This window comes from Spea bombifrons, chromosome 2 (genome assembly GCF_027358695.1).
Source record: "Spea bombifrons isolate aSpeBom1 chromosome 2, aSpeBom1.2.pri, whole genome shotgun sequence".
NCBI classification, from domain to species: domain Eukaryota; kingdom Metazoa; phylum Chordata; class Amphibia; order Anura; family Pelobatidae; genus Spea; species Spea bombifrons.
Window position 1 is genome coordinate 61,320,400 of NC_071088.1, and position 24,069 is coordinate 61,344,468.

Consider the following 24,069-nt stretch of genomic DNA (forward strand, 5'->3'; position numbering starts at 1 on the left):
TTTTCCTAAAATAATTGTTTTTTTATTTTTGTCATTAAAATTCAGATCTAGACAAACTGATATACAGACGCTGATCCAATCCAAGTATATATAAATTTATATACATACACGTTAGGACATAATATTCCAGTTGCAATTGCTCCCTTTAATGCCAAAGGGCACCCTGGGTGATACACATACACTGTGCCACCCGGAGAACCCTTTTAAAGCACATTACATTAAGGCATAGTGTTTTTAATATCTCTTAACCTCACTTATAAAACGGTTTTTATAACCTCCATGCTTTGCTTCCATTCTGCAGCCAAAAAAAAAAAAAAAAAAAAGTTTGTGGGCCAAAGAAGATGCGCCATGACACCTCGATTCTATGATCTCTCTGTGACTCCACTGGACTATAGGGAAACAATGCGGCTATACGAACATAAGCAAAAAATATAGGGTACTTCTAGTTGCCACTATGCTTCTTTAAAACGTTCTACATAATGTGTTTAGGTCATGCAGGAAACCTATATGGAAGGATAGGGTATTGTGGTCACCTGTGTTTTATAGAATATACAATCACAGTATTTATTACAGTCCATACTCTAGTAGTCCACACACATAGGTACACGAGTAAAAGGCCAAGCTATGAACATCACTTACCTGCTTGACCATTAAGATAAACCACTCGCACTACCGTTCCCTGAGAGAGATCACAAAACCGCAGACATCCCTGCAGGTGGGGGGGGGGGCGAAATGAACACCTCCCCTGCTAGAAAGAGATGTTACTTTAAGAAAGAGACAGGGCCAGCCCTTGCCCTCTTTAACATTTGTAATAAGGCACCCGCTAGGCACGAGTGGAAGAGCAGTTAATGGCAACCCATTGCAAACATTGACGGGGGCTGTTATTCCAGTTTCTAAAGACATTTCTAAAGTCCAATATGGACAGTAGGAATCCCGAGGCTAAAAAAGTCATCACTCTTCAATACCCTCAGCAAAGTAACATACATGGGGTGCAGGAACGAGGTAAATAAGTCAAAGGGTAGGGGTTGAGATTGGCACAACAGACAGGTAGGTAAGTGCTTCTAGCCCCTAATGCTTTTCCTCTTCCTCGTGTAATGGCAGGTTAGGGTCGATGGAACCTGTAATAAAAAGGAAAAAGAATTACACAGAATTCCGGGGGAGGACCAAGTTGGAAGGATTTTGTGCTTTAAAGGACGTACCGTATATATTTTCTGCTTTCTTCATGTACAGCCATCTCGGAACTCTTGAATTCATTTAGCTCCTTTCTTATTGCTGCCTGTGAGATACAGCAACAGGAACATTTCAATAAGCAAAACCATAAGCAGGTATAGCTGGGGCACCTTAACACACCACAGTACAAAGTATTCTATGGTCAAAACCATTATTTTTTTTTTTAGTTATATCATTTATATCCATTTTTGTACAGATGTGTATATATATATATATATATATATATATATATATATATATATATACACACATATGTACAAATACAAAAAGCAAAAGCCAAAGCCATACACAATCTCAAAATAAATATATATATATATATATTATAAATATATATATATATATATTATAAATATATATATATATATAAATATTATAAATATATATATATATATATCATTAATTTTTATTTTAGGATTAGTAGCTATAATACTTAACTTACTTTTGTAACCAGTGTGTTTTAAAGATACGTGTTGTCAAAGTAAAGGACTACTAAGATCCTGAAATCATCTTCCTACCCAAGGGCTTTGTGGTTCCACCATGCACCCACACTTCAAACTGCTTACAAATGCCGACCAAAGAAATGGCGGCAAATTGCCAAAAGGCTCTTTGTCAGTCATACATCAAAACAACTAAAATATATGCAGGTTATCTGTAACTGTGATGGCCACATTGTCCAATACCCAGGCTTATATGCCACCAGAAAGACAGAACAAAATAAATAAAAAGAAACCGGAGGGCTGCCAATAGTTTAAAAGGGTGGGAAGTAGCTGAGATAAGGATGGAGAGCCATCATTTCACATGGTTTCTAAAAGTCGTAGATACCTTGTCAGAAGGAGTCAGCCTGGTCCACGGTTTGTCTGCTCTCCGGTCATAGTCATGGGCATCTGTCACCTCCACATACTCATTAAACCGAAGTATCTTCCGCTCCAGCAGTTCAGCCACTGTGGGCCTCTGACTGAGCTGCAGACAAAGGACAGAAATGTGAAAATAAGCAAAGAGTTATTAGAGGCCTACACAAAAAATGCTTGTGCTTGTATATGTTTTATAACACAGTTTTATGTAGTATTTATTCTATTATTCTGGTATTAATGCATTACACAGATGTATTTAGGTAGGAGGACCATACGGTCAGTTTTCAGAGGTTTGAGTCTGTTTGGGATATGTGGACAGGATCTACGTTATCAGGAAGAAGCAACCAACAGACAGACTTGCCAAGCACTGGCTGTTCTACTGAGAACACAACACGCCGACCTAGTGGATGCCCACCTTGGTGAAGCCGTAATACGTATTACCGCGTCCAGCATTATGCCGCCCGTGGGCTTTGCACCATTGTATGACAAATTCAAACATATTTCCCTAAAAAAATATGGATTTCTTTCTCCACATGAATACAGATTATGCTGCCAACAATAATCTATTCTAAGAAAAAATGAAAATTAAGTGTGTGCACTACAGAACCTTAGTTATCAGCACCCAAGAAAGGAGACATTGTCCAATTATCTGTGACAAATTCTGTCACAGATCATGCCTAAATTGCCAATTTTTCAGCTCTATTATATATTTTCTCTATACCACGTACCAAACATAAAGAAAATGGCAAGGAATTATTAAAAAATTTAATTATCATGCCAGCGCACAAGCTGAGGTGTCCAAAAAACGACAATAATAGTTTTTACATAAAATACAATGTTTTCTAACAGCTGTATATTTTAGCTTAGTGTGACCAATCTCACTTTAATAAAAAAAAAAAAGTATATTATATTCACAAGCCTAAACATGTTAAATGTTGACACATTCCAGCCATATCAGTGAACACACAGCTCCAGATACACGGGCATTATCAGAGGAGCTTGGCACGTTAACTATTTGAGATAAAAGTGCATGTGTGAATTCCATCTACTATCAGCACCTGACCCCAGCTCGGATTTTCACATTTCCCTAGATAATTTAAAAAAAACAAAAAAAACAAGAAAACTGAAGAACCTTAGTCTCAAAGCCTGGCACAATTAAAAGACAGTCACTTTTTTTTTGAAAAGGGTGATCATTGCCAACCTTGTTTGCATATGCCTACCCAGAATCCATTGCTGAGGCGGTAGAACTACAAGATTTTTGCGGGAAAAGCAAGTATTCTGTTTATGGCAATAAAAACCTTTCATGTATAGACATTGTTGTTTACCACAGGCAGTATGATAATAGTGTTTGTCTAGTAGATTGGGCTAAAATAATAGGGCTAGAACACATACAAATGGGTAATAAGTAGTAATAAATAAAAAGATAATGCTGCACTGTGCAGAGAAAAAAACCTGTTGGGAAGCCAGTTTTCTTAGTATGTTTTATCTTTGATCTGCATACCAAAAGAATACAGATTATAAAACTACAAATGGACTCCGCCATCTACATTTACGTTGAAGACAAGCTTAGTTTTGCAAACGGAGTATACTATGCAAAAATATGGATGTTTATTAACAGAGCATACTAAACAAGAGGATGACAAACGGACAGATACCTTGCGTGTTAAACGTCTTTTGATCTCCCGTTTTTCTGCTAGCCTGTCAGCTTCATTTTTTTCTGTGAAGAAAACAGGTCCACCAGTGTTACTCAATGGCGCCTTATATGCGGCATAATGTACGTATAACCATTTCACATTCTGCCAATTCCTACCCAAAACTTATTTCACCAAGTGTCTCTATTTCCCTCCACATCCAGATAAGGTTTTTATCTCTCTGCCTTTATGTCTAGCCAACTGTTAAGAGGCCAGCAAATGTTCTGCTGTTTAGCATTTATGTTCAGAGGACAATAGTTTCCACCAACAAAAGCCTAGTTTAAGACAAATTGTGCATCCATTCATAAATACAGGAAAAAAAACCCTCTGAGGAGAAGCATTGGAGGCTAAAACCATGATGCAATTTCAGCATGTATGGGACAGCCATATGGCTATTCTAAATCTATATTAAGGATATATATATATATATATATATATATATATATATATATATATATATATATATATATATATTTATGTTCTAAATAATAAAGGTCTGAGTCTGTACATGCGAAAATCTGGTAGACTAAATGGGGCGAATAGTTATTATCTGCTCTCAAATGTTTCTAAATCAAACCAAGGTAAGAAAAGATTAAATACAGACTCACACAGACAAGTTCTTTTTATAAAAATCAATGGCTTGGGCCTGTATAGAGCATAGTTAAATGTTTGAATATAATATCCCTGATTTAAATATGCTTTATACAGGTTCAACTTGCAGGATTTAATGCATAATTAAGTTGGTGGTGCTTTTATCTTAATTCACCTGCGATAATCTTCCCCACTTGGTGCCTAGTTCCCTACTCACGTATGAGGATGTTCCTTTGCTCCAGCTCCTCTGCTGTAGGTCTCTGACTCAGTCTCCGGTTCAGTTGGGAGCCAATCTGCTCTCTGATCTGAGTCCACTCCTCTTTGCTTCGATGTGGAATCTCTGTGGAAGATTCTTGGGACCCTGACCTCCCACTCAGCTTCATGGCCAGAGTATCCTTCCTTCTGACCTTATTAGCCAGGGAGCCTGGGGGGAAATAAAAATATGTCACCAGTGACTACAACATTTAACAGTGGCCACAGCAAAACAATATAATGCCAAAATGCAGATAATGACGACATCTCTCACAAGTCAAATATTCTATCAAATAATCACTCACTTGTCTCTTCCTCATCTTCGTCATCATCATCATCTTTGTAGAGGATAGGCCCTTCAGAGTCACTGTCACTGACACCTTCATCTTCCTCATCCTCCTCTTGCAAACTGGATGGTACATTGCTTGGTATGATAGTTACGGAAGGCACATCCCCGATATACACTCTTGAGGCATGTTCAGGCTGCTCTGGAGATAAGCTATCATCCTCTGGGCTGACATCGTCATCATCATCATCAGGCCTGGTACAGTGACACAAACGATGACTAAATACAAATGCTTAAACTCGCTTACCATGTAAGCATTCCTTACTCCTGAATTTGTAATACGTGCCTACAGATCTTAGTCACGTTACATAGTGATTAAGCATTTTAAAGATACTTCAGTAATAATTTTCATTCTCATATACAGCTCACCTGGGTGGATACGGCCCAGACAAGGTACTTCATTAGAGGTCTAACTCTCATGGCCCTTGCACTTCAACTCAATACCCTGAGATGAGTAGGAAACTGAAGTGCTTCACAAGGCCAATCATGGCCCCAATCTTTCCAGGCATCAATAAAGCAACCCGGTTTCTCGCCACTATCCTTGTTTCCACATAAAACCAAGCAGTATTCCCAATGTTAAACGCTTCTCCAACAAGCCGTTGCCTCCAGAATGAACACTAAGTAAGGAGTGCTGGTCCTCTGCACGTGCATCAATAACCCCCTACTTTCAGGGGAAGTTTTACAGTTATTCTAACAATAAAATGAAATTACCAAAAATGGAGGGTGATGTACGAAGCACTAACATTTTAATACATTATATACACACACACACACACACACACACACACACACTCCTTGCTATAAGTGGAATAAGCCCCACGCAATTCATTAGACAAATTTCTATGTTTGAATAAGATACTGTATTTACATACAGGGGCTGTGGGGTGACCTACGAAAACTGTCACAAGTGCATCTGCAGTATAAAAGACTGGACAGCATGAGACAGAAAGAACAGATATCCATAAACTCTCTCCTCATTACAATGGAGGAAGATGCAGCATAAACCTATTTTAGGTTTCTCATTCTCAATAAAATGGCTTATCACGGACAGCAAGTGCAGGAAATGCTGCGAACAGCCACCTTCCCCAATTAAAGTGCGCGGAGCAGTTTCACTGCAGCCGTCCAGGTGCTGAGAGAGGCAAGAAGCCTCTGGAGCAAAGTATGTAGTGAGAAAACGTGCGATTCACAGCAAGCACAAGATCACTGTGTGACCGGTACATTCTCCGATCCAATCTTGTGAAACAGGGACTGACAAATAGTTTTGGTACTATGGAGATTGACAAGTGTATCAAAAAAGGTCAAAGGTTTAATGGTAACATCAGAAAATATTACTTTACGGAAAGGGTAGTGGACGCATGGAATAGCCTTCCAGCAGAAGTGTTAGATGTTAATACAGTAAAGTCATTTAAGCAAGCATGGGATAGGCATAAGACCAAGCTAGATATAGGATAAGGGCAGGTACTAAAGGAAAGTACTCAGAGGTTGGGCAGACTGGGTGGGCCTACTGGTTCTTATCTGCTGTCACTTTCTATGTTTCTATAATGTAAGAGAAGAGAGAATGTTACTGGGAAGAGGTATAATTAATACTTACACTTTAAGAAGCTCAATAGTAACAGGCAGAGACCTCACTCTCGTCCCATCCTCACCCGCACCTCCATTGTTGTTCATAAAGAGTAGAGAATGCGCCCTTTGACCGTTTTCCATGCTGGGCATTGGCTGAGGACTGCTCAGCGCCTGTTGAATGCGGATGTGGAGCGGTAGCAGTGGGAGGTTTGGAGGCAGCTCCCGATTTTCCTCTTCGGTGCTCTGTGTAGGAACCACAGGGGGCATCTCTTGGACAGGCGCTACTGGAATGTGATCTGGAAGCGGTGGTGATGGCGGAGATGGTACTGGGGCTTCAACTACCATTGGAGAAGGAAGCGAGATAGGGCGATGTGTTTTTTCCTTATTGACCATGACATCCGTAGGGGGCACAGCTCCACGTTTGTTGGGAAGAGGAGGGGATGGTCGAGAGCCAGCAGGTGTCAGCGTGGTGCCTCCCAAAGCCAAACTCAGCTCCGCTACAAGAAAACAAACAAGGAAAGCGTTACAGAACTAAACTACAGGTCTCAGGTCCTGATTCACCAATGATCCTTCACTGGCCCGCAGAACCATCTCATTAACACGTGTTATGTATAAACTGATTCTGGTGCAAAGTCTGGTCTTATCGCTATAACAACCAAAGTTAAAGCCTTCTAAACTTCTTCAGTAATACAGATATAAGTTTGCACTAAAGTGGATTATTTTAGATGTACCACTGCACACAGAGTATTTTTCTGTATGTATGAATTAGAATTAAAGTGACCACATTTCCCCTTTTATTGTGGTCACTTATACTGCAGGATTCCACCGAAATAATTTTCCAGTCCAGCGAATTTCCTATAAACAGGACATCTGTGCACCACTATTTAAAATCACATTCATAATATCCCGATACCTATTTTAGTACCTGTTTTTGAAATGATACATTTTTGTTATACAATTAGCATTCTTGCTATAATTATTGAAGCCTTTTTTCCCCACACATGAGCCAGTTTGTCAAGCATTAGCCCCCTGGCCCCACACAGCTGCATGCCCAGCTCGGTTACAGTCTCCACTTATCTTTCATTTAAAAAGTGTTACACTGCCAAATTTTTTGTTTGTTTATTTGCTCCCTGGCAGGAAACGTATTAGCCAGGTAGGGATTACACCGACATCAGTTACTTTTGGTTAAACTGCCCTTAGTATTACTCACCCATTAGCGGGTTGCTGTTGCGGTTCATAGGTTTAGGGGGTGGAATAGGGGGCTGTTTATGGACTGGGGGTGGGAGCTTGGTTCTAGGAGCAGGAGAAGGGGCAGAGTTCTGTTGCCGGGGTGTGACCGGGGATGAGTCAACATTTTGCTCTACATGGACTTCCTGGCTAATCGAGCTGCTGGACGACAGTGGTCTCTTTGGGGGTAAGAGGGGCTGTTTGGAGGTTTCACGTGGCACATCCTGCACAGGTTCTACTTCAGACACGGGGCGAACCACTGTTGAATCTGAAAAGAGACATAAAAATATGAATTTAGTACTGCAAATCAACTTGCTTCCCATACCCAAGAGAGGCTTTCCACTTAGAACATCTTACCTGGTCGACTATTCTTTTTTAACCCAACTTCATCCTCTTGTGGCTCAGCAGGCACCACACTCAAGTGACCATTTCTTAAGGGAGGGGAACTGGATACCTCTGGAACATCTGGAGCACATATTACATAAACATCTTATATATTTATATCATACATGGCATTAACAAAGCAGGATGAGCATAAGCAAAAATGCTGTCCATAACACAAACCTTCCTCTGGGACCTCCACCAATACGCCTCTCTTCACAAGCTCGTCCCGGGGTTTCCTCATAGAGATCTTCCTCTCTAAGACTGGAAAATGATCATGACAAGAAACAGCGTCAGAAAACGCGTAAGATGCGGTGATAAATAAATGAGATTGTAAGCAGAGGAGTAGGGAAGCACCTTTGTGCTATAATGAAAAGCTGAGAGCATGCTATCATTACTGAGAGAAGTGGAGTGAGAATAAAGGAATCAATAAGCTTAAAGGTAGAAGTGAATACCCAATATTTCATTAGTCAATAGTGGCTAAACTGCAGGTGGAAGAACGAGCTAAAAAGTGCTTGGAGGAGACTAAGGGAAGATAAAGCTGGAGATTAACGGTTTTTCAACATTTTATTTTCCAGAACAGAGTAGAATGTTCAGCAGCTTATGACCGAGCATAACCACTTCTGAAAAATAGTACAGAAGTTTCACAAAGTAGCACAGAGGGTAAGGGGCCTATTTACTAAATGAAGAGTTGACAGAAGAGTTTGGGGTTTAAGTTTCACTTCACTTTTCATTATTAACACTAGCAAGTTCATCAAGAGCGAAGGGCTGAGCTTAATTCAATGTTTAACTACACATTATACAGGGCCAGCCAAACTCTTGCTCCAGCAGAAGCTCAACTGACTGGATCTTCATAATGCACAGATAAGTTAAGGTCTGTAGACAAACCTTTACTTAATAAAACTCTAAGTAAAGAATGAACAAGGGAGCAAGTAGGTGGGTGGAAGCTAAGATATTGTGTGTGCATGCATTAGTAGAAAAGATAAAGAACAGCAAAAACGACTTGGCATATATAAGAAACTGCAGAGGGCTGAAAAGACAAACCGAGAATCTGAACAGAAGTTGGGAAATTGGAGGGCGTAAAAGAATTATGGCTCTTACTCTCTGACGTTTCCCGGAAAGTATCACTGGGCTTTCTCTTTCTCCATTTCCAAGGCTTGAAAAATTTCCCGATGCCAGCGAATTTGCTCTTCCTCTTCGTAGGGGGTGTAGGTGGTGCTGAGTGAACAGCTTGGGGGTCCCCCTCCTCTGCTGGAATGTGAGAGCAGAGAGTTATTTCAGCTTGCAAGTATACAAAGCTGCATGTATTAGCATAATGTGTAAAAATTTGAAGGATTGCTGTGGAGTATAAAAAGACTCCATAGGCTATGGAGAACATGCTTGCTGTTACTGCTACTGAACGAGGGAATAAAAGAGAATAAAAGAATGAAAGATATCGCTTTTTTCTTAAGCCACATCCTTCCATAAATGTTCTGTGGAAACCTGGCCAGAGCCCAACATAAAACCAGTGGAACATGGACAGCACCCATGCAGGGCATCTTCAGCCATAAAATCTTACAGGGGACCATGGGGTCACATGGGCTAGGATTTGAGGAATATAGTTACATTTCCATAGTAGAATCACAAAACCTTCTGTGTGCGATAGAAAACATGGAAAGAGAGGGTTAAACTGGGCCTAAGAAATAACAATGGGTGACCCAGCTGTCAGGTATACCATAATATCAAAAGTATTAGGCAGGAGATCACTGCCAGGTTTTACAACCAAACTCATTAGGAGTGCCGTAAAGTGCCTGGGCTACGCGCTCCCCTGCCACGTGACATCAAATGGGCATCTCCTAAAGACAAAGAAAGAAGATCCCTATGAGAACGGGAACATGCGAATAAACCTTTTGAATTTCTTTATTTTGTTGATAAAGGACTGGAGATTCTTATGGATTATTATACTAATATATATATATATTATTATGACATTTATGCTCAGATTCCATATAAATCGATTCTGTCTTTGTGCTCTAATTTTGAACTCATTGCGTTTGGGGAGAACGAGAGTTATCACTTTACCACTCTTCTTATTTGGAAATTTAGCTTTTTTACTAAATTGAGTTTCTGTAGATTCTGAGCAGTTCAGGGGGTTGCTGAAGCCTCCTTAGGTATTTTTAATACATTACATAGAATTTGGTGGTGGCAGCAAATAAAACTTTGGAGACATGGGGTGAATAGGTTTAGGGTTAAGGTGTAGTTACCCTGGGCCTTGCAGGGAGAAGCGAGATTGGAGGATGTGGTTTTCTTCACCATTAACACTTTCCCGCCCACATTAAGGAAACTTAGACATGTGTGGGATAGGCATAAAACAATCCTGAATCTGAGACAAGACCAAGGTATGATTAACACCATTGGGCCAAATGCTTCTTATCTGCCATCAAATAATATGGTTAAAAAGGATCTGTCACGCAATTAAAGATTATTTGAGGCATTTATCAGTGTCTTGCTTTCTGCACCAATTAAAATTATGTTTAGAAAGATATTAAATGGGCTGCCAATCAAGAAGTGTGGGTTCAGCTGTATCCTGGGATACATCAACTGTTATTGTAGGCCAACACAGACATTTTTTTGATTAACTTAATTTTTAAAATTAACTTAATTTAATCCCTTAAGGACAATGGGCAGTCCCTAAACCCATTGAAAACAATGCATTATGAGCCTGTACATGTATGGGCTTTGTCATTAAGGGGTTAATGTCAAGTTTATTGTTGAAAAAGGAACAATATGGAAGCCATGCTCCTAGTCACTTTAGGGTCTATACCCTAAAACTGAAAACTACCGGTAGCTTTTTATACTATTTACATTTCTCTCTATAGATATATCCCTCCCTGGCTCCAACCCTGAACATAACTGTTTACAGAACATCTATATTAATACACTTAAGAATACAGGATTGTGGTGGAATCTGGCCGCTGTATGTATATGGAGGAACCCAGTGCTTTTGTTTGCAGTAAGTAAATGGTTGAGCTGAAGTTGCTTTGTGTTCATACAACTCAAACACAATATCTGTACAAACTATACTCTCACGTGCCAGCTTAGCACGCGCGCACACACACACACACACACACACACACACTATAATAACAGACTTGCATACACTCTGTGTACATGTAATATGGGAGGTGGACACTGCTGGCTATGCTTTATGTGACCAGTGACAGCATGCCACCATAGTTGGCTACTTACTATGTATCGCTACCTAATAAAATAGACGGATAAAAAGTGTTCTCAAGGAATGTGTTATAGGGCACAATTACGTTCCCCGATTGTATTATATGGCAAGGTAATACATACAGTATATACTATGAGCATGCCCAATACAGAGAGACTGCCAATGCTGCAGTATTCATGGATATACATCCATTGCGTGCGCATGTTATAAAAGGTAAGGAGAGAGCGGACATTGCCGCTATATATAAAGGGGGAGTCTGACAGTTCTGAGTGTTAATTAGGCAGAGCACTGCAGTTGGGAGGGGGTATAATAATGAAGAAATCCTGCCAATAGTGCTTTTCCTATGTCGTAGGAGGCTGGCACATATATTACTCAATTGTAGGGAGTGTTCAGAAAATAATTAAGGGATTTAACCTATAATGAGTGCTCAGGGGAGGAAATATTTTTTATGAAGGACGAGGTATCACCCCTAAAGCCCCCTGTCAATAACCGTAATTGTATGCCCCCCCCCCAAGGTGCAGCGTCATAAATAGGAGGTCCGTTAGCAAAGACGCTTTATTGATCTATTATAAAAGGCAGGTACCGGGAGCCACACGTAGTACTGAGACAGGAAAAGCCACGGGTTACACGAGAGCTACAAAACATTACGGGAGTCACATGAGTTCTGGAGGAGGTACTCCGGAGAGTATGATAGCATGTACTTGTAAATGAAGACATAGTAACTTACACATCTTTGTTACACGGAGTTATACAGCTTTGCTACATGGATAGATGGGAGGGGAAGGCTATAGGAGTTTATTTTGGAAGGTGGTCTTATGCATTTGTGAAATGTAACTTGGCATTAGCTAGGAGAGAGTTTAAAACAAAGAAAGGAAATAGCAACAACAAAAGTATTACAATCACATTCATGCGTGAGAAAAAACATAACCCAGTTTTACTAAGGTACTGTATAAAACATTACTCTTTGTGAGAGTTAAAGCAAGCTTTTCACGGCAAAGACACTGCCACATACATGTTCAAAATCTACAAGAACAAAATCCTTATCACACTCTTGGCTCTGTGGTCAAGTAGGGGTTAAATAAGCACTTGCCATTCCTCTCCCTTCTCCCCTTGTATACTCACCCCGGAGAGCCGGGATCATAGGCCGAGAGAAGAGTGCTCGCCCCATAGATCCCCTCGGCTGGTGCACCCTGGTGACTTCCCCTCCGGCGCAATGCCAATGTTACAGCTACTAAAATTCCCCGATAAAGTAGAGACTTGTGGGCAGATAGAGAGAAGAGGAGGGGACCGTATTTAAAAAGAGCAGAGCAGTCAAGTGAGAAACACATACACTGGGAATTTAATACCACTGCCGCCCTCTTAACCCTTTCCACACCCAGTCCCTGCTGCAAACAGGATTAACAGGATCTATGGTGTAATTATCCCTTTGCCTTAAACAGAAACATACGCAACAAGAATGAGAGCGGCGGTTTGACGATTTCTGGAAACCCTGATCCTATTTTAAAATCTGTGATTAAAAAGGAACCCTCTAGTCCAAAAGACCGATACACTTCACATTGGAATCCATTTTGCGTGAGCTTTCTCCAAATGCACTTTACTATATATTCTTGTTTTTTTAACGAGACTTGTCTCGTTTCCTTCCGAGCAGTCAGTAGTTTAGTATGTTGCCTGCACATTGCATCATAGAATGTGTCAGCTCAGCTTGTAATGTGAATTTTAAGAAGTCAGGGGCCGTAATGTTCCTCTAAATACACCACGTAACAATTCTACATACATGTAGTCATTAATGCTACGCTTGAATCTCCATATAACCTTGCTCTAAACCCTCTCCATGTGACTTAAGGGCCAAGTCACAGAGTTTCACATGTGTGAGGTCTATACTTGTTCCACCAACCTTTGAAGTGAAAATCGCATAGAGTTCCTAAATGATCTCAATTACCCTAATGCAGTCCGTATATATAACTTCAGCTATCTCTGTGAATAAGTTCATGTTCTACATATCTCTTGTGATAGCACCTTGTAGACCTCAGCATGACCTCTTGTTACTCCTATCTCTCCATACCTCTTTGCAACATCAACCTCACCCTACAACTACCGTGAACTCCTCCTATCGTCCTGTACAATAACCTTCCCATCTCTTCCATATAACTCGTCCTATGTCTTCCATGTTTTGATAGAACAACTCCCTTTATATACAGCGCCCTTTTAGCATGGAAGAAAAGCAAGCATGCTATGCATGCAATGGCAGAACTGATTGTATTTGTGTTAAACAGGGTCACGTGGTGTGATTTCACATGACCCATGTGCTGATAATGTGTGGCTCGTTGCATGTCATTTGGATGATATTACGGCGAGTGCTGGTTTCACTGAGAAGCGGCATGTATATTTCTGTGTACGTGGTCTGTACGAGTGTGTGTTAGCTGACTGAGTGGTCAGCGGGTCTGCGTTCTTACTGGTTTTGTGCAACAGAGGGGATTCTTCCCTATGGGACATACTGAATTTCAGACCCTGGCCAAGCCTTTTTTTTCCTTCTCGATTTATATCGTACCATATCCTGCAGTACTGGATACGATACCCAGCTTATACATTATTCCTAATAAGAGCGTATAGCTGCACTCTATAATGTTTTTGTTTACTAAACCTCTTATCAATATGTATAAACAGTATCCAAGACTGATACCACTCAACTGAGCCACTCCTTCGACTATCTAGAAAAGAATGGGTTACGTGTGATTCAGTGTCTGATTCAGTCTCCACCACTCCCTCTTAGTGACAAGTCTCTTCTCATAAGCCATTCCTTGTATCACCTACACCTGTGGCATAAGGAGAAACCCCCTCTTTTAGAAAGAAATGGGCTCGGTTATTGGGAACAAACAAAACAGACCTCATGATTAAGTAGTGTGTCCCATCCAGAAGAGTTTGGAGGGGAACACTACTTGGTTATGATAGAACCTCTAAATAGCCTGTGTTATTGTAAAATAAGCAATCGTTTAATTCACATTTCATAGTAGCAGAATCTGGAAACAGATTTTCAATATTCTGATCTTCTTCCCCATTTAGTTATACTTTTTATTTCCTTAAAATATAATTCCTCATAGAGCTGTGGTTTACTATGCTCATCCACACATTAAAAGTACTGTCATACTGCACTCTTGTGGATGCTTTACAAAGATACACTTCATATAAAACATACATGTTAGGGCTTCGCCATCACCCCCCCCAGGCCACAAACAGGATTAAAGGGACACTCCAGTCACCACTTGCACTTTAAAGGGACCACTCAGCTATCATGCAGTTTAAATTGTCATGTGGATTCTGCAGGATGCCCACACATGCATTGGCCTAGTCACCAGCTTGTGGGAGCTTGTCATTGTGCGTGAGCAATATACTCGCTGGCTTCAATGGGAATTTCAAGGGGTCTAATGAGAGCCCTGGTGCACACAAATCATTCCCACTAACTTAAATTGGAACGCTTCCTTTAAAATATAGTTTTCACCCATTTGCACATGCCGGGAGGGATTCAGCAGAATTCCCCCTATGCATTTGCCTCTCTCACCAGACCCAAATACTCGGCGGAACATACCACCTCTTTCACACTATAAACATGGAGTACACTCGCAGCCAGCAGGCTTGAGCACATGAGAATCACCGGGGATATGAGACTCCCACCCCATGGATGGACTTGGATGTTTCAAGTGCAAAGTCAGACTGTGAGGTGGGCAACGCAAGGGAGCTGCAGCTTTCCTTAACGTTAGAGTTTTATCCTGCCATACAAGGTTAATGAATGCATGTTACACTGCGGTAATATGAGTCTTCATTGGTGGGGTGCATGGGACATTAGATTGCCCTTTAATGTTTCAAGCACCTCGTAAGAAGAAATGTGTTGTAAGATGCGAAAAGATGTGAAACCGCGATAATCTTGGTGCAAACTAAGCCACAGTGAATTATTAGTGTGCTATGTTCCTCCAGCAGTAGTTCTGGATTGCATGGGCCATGTGATCATAAGGGGTCAGGGTAATCATTGTTCTTTGAGATGTCAGATCTTCCAGAGCCCCTGTACAGAGGGAAACTTTCTGAGGGGATGACAACCAGCACCTACTACCAACACTATTAGGTACAGATCATTGGGCTCAACGTTGCATACCGTAATAAACTACTTATCCCTTGGAGTGCCAACAGATTTTCCTTTATCTTATGCTTTATGGGAACATACAGTTTTTTTGTTGTTTTTTTTTACAGAAGTTAATGGGACATTCCAGACATCATATGAACTCAATAGTCCAGTGCCCCCCCCCCTTAGAAATGATTGGACAGAATCCCTAGAATCCCCTCATTCATTGGCCCTATTTTTTTTTTTTGTGCATTCAGTCATACACATCTCCGGTCCAGCAGTGCTCACAGGCAGTGTACCCACCACTTGCCAGCTTCAGGGATGGCTTGAGAAAAATATTTGATTAGTGTATGCCCAATTTATGTGGTTCTACATACAAGAAGGACACATACAAAAGCCATGTAAGTGACAGCATACAACATACTGTACACTAGGCACTTATAAGATGGAGGTCCAATGATGTAATTACACCTAAGCGTTGCAATCTAGGCGTAAGACATACCAGTAGTTTACTACAATTATGCTATCTTGTTGCACATTTGGTGCACTGTTGTTTTGTGGGTAATAGTTCTGGTTACCCTTATTCTGCCTTACAAGTTATTGGAGCAATATTCTATAAGAGTAATAAAATGATGTTAAAAAGCACACATATGCTTATTTTTTTACTGGGGATTTTGCCGATGGGGGGGGAGTCTCTGATCTCTGTATGTCAGCAGGCATCAGATCACTGTTCCTGCATGCTGATGATTGTCTTAATGTTTTTTTTTTTTTGTTTTGTTTTTTTAACTTGTCGGCAAATCAAAGCTACACTGAACCAACTGTTCCAAGTACCCATCTCTGCTCACATACAGACATTATTTCTCTTATACAAGAGGCTGCCAAATTATTGCTTTCTCAATTATCGTGGGCCCCTGCACAAACATTTAAACCTGCAAGATCCTGGATTGGGGGTAAAAGCGCTGCATATTTTTTATTTGGGTATGGGATAAGTGGTTGACTTCCTAGGTCTACTGGGCAAATGGTGTATGATTTAGACATGGATGGAATTCAAACGGTTACATAATATAGGTGTGTGCATGTATAGACATAATGCTATTATAGATTACACACAGAGACTGAATTACTCAAGAGCTTACAATCTTTTACAGGCATATAAGTGGAAAGTTCCAGGTCCACAGGCCTGAACAAGGAGCAGAACAATTCACAACTCTAGGACTCACCGCTCCTGTCCTCCATTGCAGGGGCGCGGAGTGAGGGGGACAATTCCGTGGAGAATCTGTGAAAATAGAAAAAAAAAAAAAAATAGCTCAGTCATACAGAATTTCACTTTCCACAAAGACAGTCCTGTAGCGTGTGCCCCCGGAAGAGCCTTCTCAGCAGTGTTTGCCAATTTAATCCACTAATTGATAAAGAGAAACTTATCTCGTAATGCCTCCCATACAAGAGATCGCAGCGTTGTAACATTACCCCTGCACTGTGTAACAATATTTGCCACGCTATTAAAAGGTAACCCTGAAACGCCTTCCAGAGGTGGCACTATTGGGCAAGTGGGAGGGTCAATCCTCCCAGTCAAAGAAAGATTGGTGGATACGGCCATTTATGCCATCTCATCACTCTTCCTATGCAGCGTCATCACCTTGCTACAAGAACGGGCCTGTATCGAGCACGGCTGTAGCTCCTTTCCTGACAGAACAACAGCGTGTCTCGTGCAGCGTAGGTATCCGTTACTACTATGTCAAAGGCTCTGCCATGCAGTCTGACAATCTTGCACAAACCAAGGTTATATAGGTCAGTAAAGTGTAACAATGAGCGAAGAGTTAAACAAGCGGAAAGAAAAGCAGAGCTAAATAATTCAGAATGTGAAGAGCAAGTCTGAACAGGAGTGCGCTGGGTTTGTTGCAAAGCAATCACATCTCTTCATATGTGTATACGTTTATACTCAAATGCACGTATAAGGTACATACATATAAATCTGCATATACCACATAATATATATATAAATTAACAAAATGCAAAGTAAAGGAGCAAAAGAAAAATCTAAATCAAATCGGTATTAGGTGTGACCACTCTTTGCCTTCAAAACAACATTCATTCTTCTAGGTAGACTTGCACAAAGTCAGGGATTTTGCAGGCACATAGTTTGGTTTATGATTAAACAAGTGTGAATGAGCATCAATTTAATATGAAGGTTGAAACACAATCATTAACAAACAGCTATTTAGGAGGAATCAAACTGGGTGAGGAACAGCCAGACTCACTAACAAGGTGAGGTTGCGGAACACAAATGTCAAGTGATGCACCATAGCAAGACTGAGCACAGCAACAATACACAAGATAGTTACACCGGATAAGGAGTTTCCAGATGTTCAGTCTAAACTCCTTTGAAGAAGCACAATAAATGGACAATGTTGAGGGCTGTAGAATTCGGCCAAGGAAACAGATGAAAAAGACACGCAATGCTTACTTTCCTCAGAATTGGCATTAAACTGTGGGACCGTGGTACACTCATCAACGGCCAGGTAAGTCTGACCAAAGGTGCTCTTCATGGAAGACTTGCGGCCAAAAAGGCATATCTTTGAAATGGAAACAAGACCAAGGGACTCAACTAGGAACTGGGGTGCAGAAAAATGGCAGCAGGTGCTCTGGATCAATGGGTCAAATGTGAAATATTTGGCTGTGCTAGAAGGCAGTCTGTTCACTGAAGGGCGGTGGAGCTGTACATAAATGAGTGCTTGCAGGCGACAGTGCAGCATGGTTGTGGTTTCTTGCAAGTTTGGGGCTGCATTTCTGGAAATGCAGTTGGGGGATTTTGTCAGAATTAACCATCTCCTCAACGCTCAGAAGTACAGATACTTAACCATCATGCAATACCATCAGGGGGTCATCTGATTGGCCCCAAATGTATTCTGAAGCATGACAACAACCCCACACATACAGCAAGAGTCAATTAGAACTACCGGTATCTTCAGCTTGAAGAATAAAGAGCCCTTGAAGTGATGGTATGTCCTGATCTAAACATCAAGTCTGGATGGGATTACACGGAGAGAGAGAAGTAACCAAGGCTACCTAAATCCCAAAGAACTGTGGTAAGTTCTCCAAGATGTTTAGAACAATCCACCTGCCGAGCTCCTGAAAATGTGTGTACCTGGAAGAACTGAAGGCAAAGGATGGTCACACAAAACACTGATTTGGTTTAGATTTTATTTCTGTTCACTCCCTTTGCATTTTGTTAATAGATAAACTATAAACATGCTTATGTTTGAAAGCATTCTTACTTCACAGCATTGTTTCACACCTGCGAAAAACGTTTTGCACTGTACCGTTTATATTTTACACACATTGGGTGAGTAATAGAGGACTGTGTGTTTGCCTTTGGTTACTTTGCCCTGGCACACTGGCGAGGTTAATATTTATCTAGTTCTTACTGAGCCATGTGGGAGGTTTACACAAACAGGAATGTACACACATGCCTGACTTACTGCATTTTTGAAAAAAAATATTACATTTGCCTTCATGTCTGCTGCCTAAACAATGCTCAGAAGCAACTAATCATAAATCACAAATAAGTAACAAAATGAAAAACAAGAGATAGAAAATGCCACAGTGTATACTAGAACATAACTTTCTTAAGAGTCTCAAATAGTCAAAGCAAAAAAAAAGTTAAGAAATTCAGTACTGCATATAGAAAAGTGCTGAAATATGTAAAAATGCTAGCGCTTTTCTGTGCTGTACCTATGTTTTCTGTAGCCAAAGAGAACATGGCTAGGGATTCAAAAGGTCAAGGTTATCTTTTTCCATATACGTGTCTGCCTGCAACACTAGCTGCTCCGTGTACCATGAATGTCCTCTTGCAGCAGTAAATGGCAAAACTTGCAGGGCCCTTTTAATGCCCTTTGCAACCATATCAACAGTATGTCCTTAAAAGCTGTGATAAGACGCCCATTAGGACGTACCAGTACGTCCCTACTTTGTTGCAGCAGCAGAGACTCTCCCTGTCAGCAGAAGCCAAAAAGGGTGGCTTATTGCCGACGGCACAAGCGCAGGTATGCTGTTATATGCGGAACGCCCAATCTGGGATTCCTTTCCGGTAGCCGACACTGCTGATGCCGACCAGAATGTCACTAGAGGACAGGAGAGACTCAGCAGGGTCTGTTTAAACCATATAGTCCATAATATAGACCCATATTGCACTGATAACAGTGCCAAAACATCAATAAATGAAAAATAATTTTAAACCCTGACATTCCCTTGCCCCAGCACTACATGTAAGACTCCAATCTGTACACTACCTCCAAACCCCATAAACCAGAACTACTACAAATTCTACCCTCTAGGGTACTATGTGAGGGATTGACCTGGCCATCTAGAACATAAAAATACGTATGTGGGGAACATCTAATCAGAGGATGTTGCCAGGTATTATTTGGGTCATTGATCAGTTGCACCTACTGTGTAGAAGAAATTCTGAGCAAAATTACAATCCTCTAGATTGTGAGCTTGTTTGAACAGGGCCCATCTCACTATTTTTTGTATTTGTATTTTTTGAATGTTGTATACTAATTATGTCCTGTCTACCCTTTGTACAGAGCTGCGGACTCGGATGGCGCTATATAAAACAAAAAAAAAAAAGTTTTATTTTAGCATAAAACGTTTTGTTTATTTTTTTGCCACGTTTCTATGGTTTCAAACAAAAGGATGTATAACTTGTGTGGGTACATCAAACACGTTAAAGTGGAATCCTAATTATACCAACATATGGTAAAAAAAAAAACATACTGTACGTAGGGTACTAAAAGCCCCTGGGGTGGTGAAGGTTAAAAAAAAAAAGCTATTAAACTGTCTCTTTACTTTACATGAAAGCAATGGTAAAAAAAAAACACTACTGACTATTTGAGAGGAAGTGCTGTGAATTGTGGAAATTAAAAATATTGAAGAAACGCCCCTGCTAAACACGCAGAATTAACACAGTCGCAACCTATTTTTAGAAGGACAAAATTTACTGCCCTAGATTGCACAATCCGAACAGCGTTCACATAGAAACAGCACTTTGCTACTCTGACAGCCAGGTGACAGGGCTCGGTAATGAAACGGTGGCTTTTTTATTTTATTAATACATTCAAATAATAAGTAATTATTACAAAGAAAAGATGAGTGAACAGATCAGCGGGTCAAACCGTGGCACCGAATCAGCTAAACTCCTGCCTTGATGCTGTAGCCAATATGGGGCCAGGAAGTTTAGCCAGTCTGTTGCCGTTGTGCTAGACAGGTAGCCATACTCTTATTTTAGAACGGCTGCTGAGGGTTATGGGAGTTATAGCTACATAGGCCACATGTTGTCTACTGGATTTCAGGCTGCTGATCAGCAGCTTAATATTCTTTTATGGAAAGCATTGCAACACAAATCATATCACGAGGCATTATTGGTTACTGATTAACAAAGTGCCTTCATATTCTGTAGCATGGCACAATACAAAACAGAAATGGGGAACAGGACACCACGCGCAGGAACAGGGAATTGATCTTCAATCACACCACTCTTATAGAGTACTAGCGCGTTGTTGTGTTCATGTTCTTCTCCAACCAAGCTAGCTAGAAGACAATGGACGTTGATCACGTCTAATCTTTCTGTTCACCCAAATGGTTCTTGGTGCCCAACTTTCATAGAATAGATTGTAACACATTATCACTTCACCGTGCAACTTTGAGCCAAATAAACTGCTGTTATACCAGCGAGGGGGAAAAAGCTGCCAATAAAAGTATTACATTATCAGGATGCGAAATAAACCATTGGAAAAGGAGACAAAGAAGGACAAGGACTGAAGGGAAACTACGATAATAAATGGAAATTAATCTAATGGGGTCTCAGAAGATTGACTTCAGGTTTACAAATCCGTGTCCCATAGGTAAGACAGCGGGGGATCTTTACTAAGGCATGTAAATAGTAAAGTGTTTGGGTTTTATATTCTGATTTAAAACAAAGATCCGGTCAAATAAGTCAAAATCAAGTTCGTCTAAAAACATGGTTCTCAAAGATCTATAGCTTGTGACTACTAGAAACAGCATCGAAAGTCTGTGGGCTGCATTTTATGTAATATAGATCTGATACACAGAAAAAACCATTGGTGGACCAATAATTCACTTTTATTCTGGCTGGTTAAACATTTATACATTTTCTTTAATAATAAAAAATATATATTACTGCATTGCAAGCAAATCATTAACGATGCATTGAAACAGAAGGAGGTATGGGAAGTAGTTTGCCTCATATTAGCGGTGTTTACCGCATCAGAACAAATTACAGGAGTTTTTATACGAAAAGCAACGTCACAAACTGCCCCAGGGCAGCATACCACAGATTACACACAGTTTCTGTACCTTGCCTATACAAGGAAACATACAGAAACTCTTCAGAAAGAGCTTGAAGACTGTGTGCCTGCGATAAAGCCCCCCCCCACCAGATGCAAGCGATTTAATGGGAAGAAGGGATGGAACGATCACAGCGTGACCACACTGCATATCTGCACAATGATAATCAACACACGGCAACATATAATTAGGTTGGATATCTACGAATACACAACCTGGCACAGTGTATTTGAAAACCATCATTACATGAGTAACCCGTGATACTATTATTGTATCCTTCTGTGTTCCTGCAACATTATAGAAACGTACATTCGACTGCTTGCTTCATTTTTGGAATGAAGATGTTCAAAACCAGCACAACGTTAAGAGGGGACAATGCCAAATTTCATATAAATCGGGTTTATGTTTAAACATAGCCAGAAGTACTCACTTTTTCATAAAGGTGCCAAATTGTCTAACATTCAATTTTTTGGATGGCTGCATTCTTGGAATAGTGCAATCTGTGTGGGTCAGAGAGCATTTCTTACATCTCCATCACTATATAAATCTTTATCCAGGTTTATCTTGCTGTTAAGTAAAACAATAGGAGGCTCTTGTAAGAACAGGATATATATGATGGTTGAAGTTTTTAGTTTAGTTAAACGGCTCTTGGGCTGTCATGGTTATCATCACCGAGTCACTGCGTGGAACATTTTCATTGACATTTCCGAGTTTAACATCCAGGATTAAACAGACAAGGCATTTTTATTTACCATGGCCTGAATGTAAATATTTTTAAGAAAAATAATGAAACGAGGCACACAATTACATTGGTGGTTACTCGCTCAACAGGGAGATTTTATACTAGAATAATCTTATTTAATGACTCGGATGAGTATGAACCATAGACTGTGAATAGATTATATATATTATAATTAGTACATATATCCATTTACACTGAAATCTCCATATTACAGCAGTCTGGTAAGGATGTTAAAACATGAATCAGCAAAGAAAGGTTGTCTGATGGATGAGAATTTAATTGGATAAGTGATGGAAGGTTGTTTATTGTGAGCTGAGGGTAACATGGTCTTGTTTTCATCATAAACCTTACTATATAACTCCGTAAACAATAGCATTCATATAGACGCAGGGCAAATAGGCACACCTGACACTAGAGACTAGCTCTTGGTTAAATCCCAGGCCCCAAGGTTATATATATTGTTAATTGCCCCAGTACTGATCCCAGGGATAATTACACATTCCTCCCCGGAACACTCCCCTGCACTGATTAGCTATATAGGGAGCGGAACACCTGGACCCACCGCTGCAGCAAAACGGCCCTGCTCCTAACGAGAGGGACACCGGAAGCGGACATCCTGCAACACACTACAGAGAATGACGGTACAGAGGGTCGCTGCGGGTGGGCGCAAGCACAGGGCGGGGACCCGTACAAAGGGAAAGGGCAGACATAGTGAGTTAGTAATGGAGGGGAAAGCTGTGTAAAAGTACGAAAGAAAGCGTAAAAAAGACAAAGAAGGACTGCTGCCGGCTACTCGGTCTCACCCTAGTTGGTCTGGGCTGGAATTGCGCCTCACGGTGTCGGACAGACCCTCGGTTTGTCTCTCGGTAGACTTTCCGTATCCTGAGGTTCTCTCACTCTCTTCCACTGACATCATCGGAAGTCCTACCTGCTCTGCCCTAGCCACTGCCGGATACTAGGCAGAAGAAGAACGACGCGCGGTGGGTCACGGGAAATGTAGTTTCTCGCTTCACGGAATGCAGCCAATTTCCGCCAAATTCGTGGACTTTGTTTAGTACAATGTGACCCTGCGTAGAAGCGCAACGGTCGTTCTGCAAGCTGCGTACAGGGAGACCTCTGCGGTATAACACTGGGCTTTATAAATGAGCTGGCTCAGATTGATGAACTACCACTTAAAAATGTCTGAGTTGGTGTGTTTTATTATTTATGGAGTGCTGGTGCGGCCCCCTTTTTGCATCACCACCTAGGTTCATATACCCAAGTGTCCTTGTTGGGAGATAAATCGCTCTGCGCTCCTTTCCTTTGTTTATGTCCCTGTATTCTAGGAGCTCAAAGAGTTTGCAGAATATATCAGTATTCTGTAGTCCTAACAGTCAGATAATGTTCTTTTTTTTCTTCCAAAGTCTGAGGCTCCTAATGCTTCCTGCCATCATGTTAATGGTGCTCCATAAGCGGTAGGGCCACAGTGGAGACCAAGCACAGTCTCCCCACGTGATCATATGCA

At 40.8% G+C, this 24,069-nt stretch overlaps 1 protein-coding gene across 5 annotated transcripts; it reads right to left on the bottom strand.

Moving 5' to 3' along the window:
- On the bottom strand, positions 1-23,510 carry PHACTR4 (phosphatase and actin regulator 4). Of its 5 annotated transcripts, none has more exons than XM_053454466.1 (14): positions 23,369-23,472; positions 22,254-22,390; positions 16,678-16,733; positions 9,234-9,380; positions 8,316-8,396; positions 8,109-8,216; positions 7,735-8,019; positions 6,553-7,021; positions 4,921-5,156; positions 4,581-4,787; positions 3,737-3,798; positions 2,053-2,190; positions 1,200-1,276; positions 1-1,118 (listed from the first exon to the last, which is right to left on the bottom strand). In XM_053454466.1, the coding sequence occupies exons 2-14, from the start codon at positions 22,304-22,306 to the stop codon at positions 1,103-1,105; spliced, it is 1,935 nt and encodes a 644-aa protein (XP_053310441.1). In that variant the 5' UTR covers positions 22,307-22,390; positions 23,369-23,472; the 3' UTR covers positions 1-1,102. The 5 variants fall into 5 exon arrangements, with proteins under 5 accessions (XP_053310441.1, XP_053310440.1, XP_053310439.1 ...); XM_053454465.1 differs by having other exon boundaries at positions 9,234-9,383; XM_053454464.1 differs by lacking the exon at positions 22,254-22,390 and having other exon boundaries at positions 23,369-23,510.
- Positions 23,511-24,069: the final 559 nt, after the last annotated feature.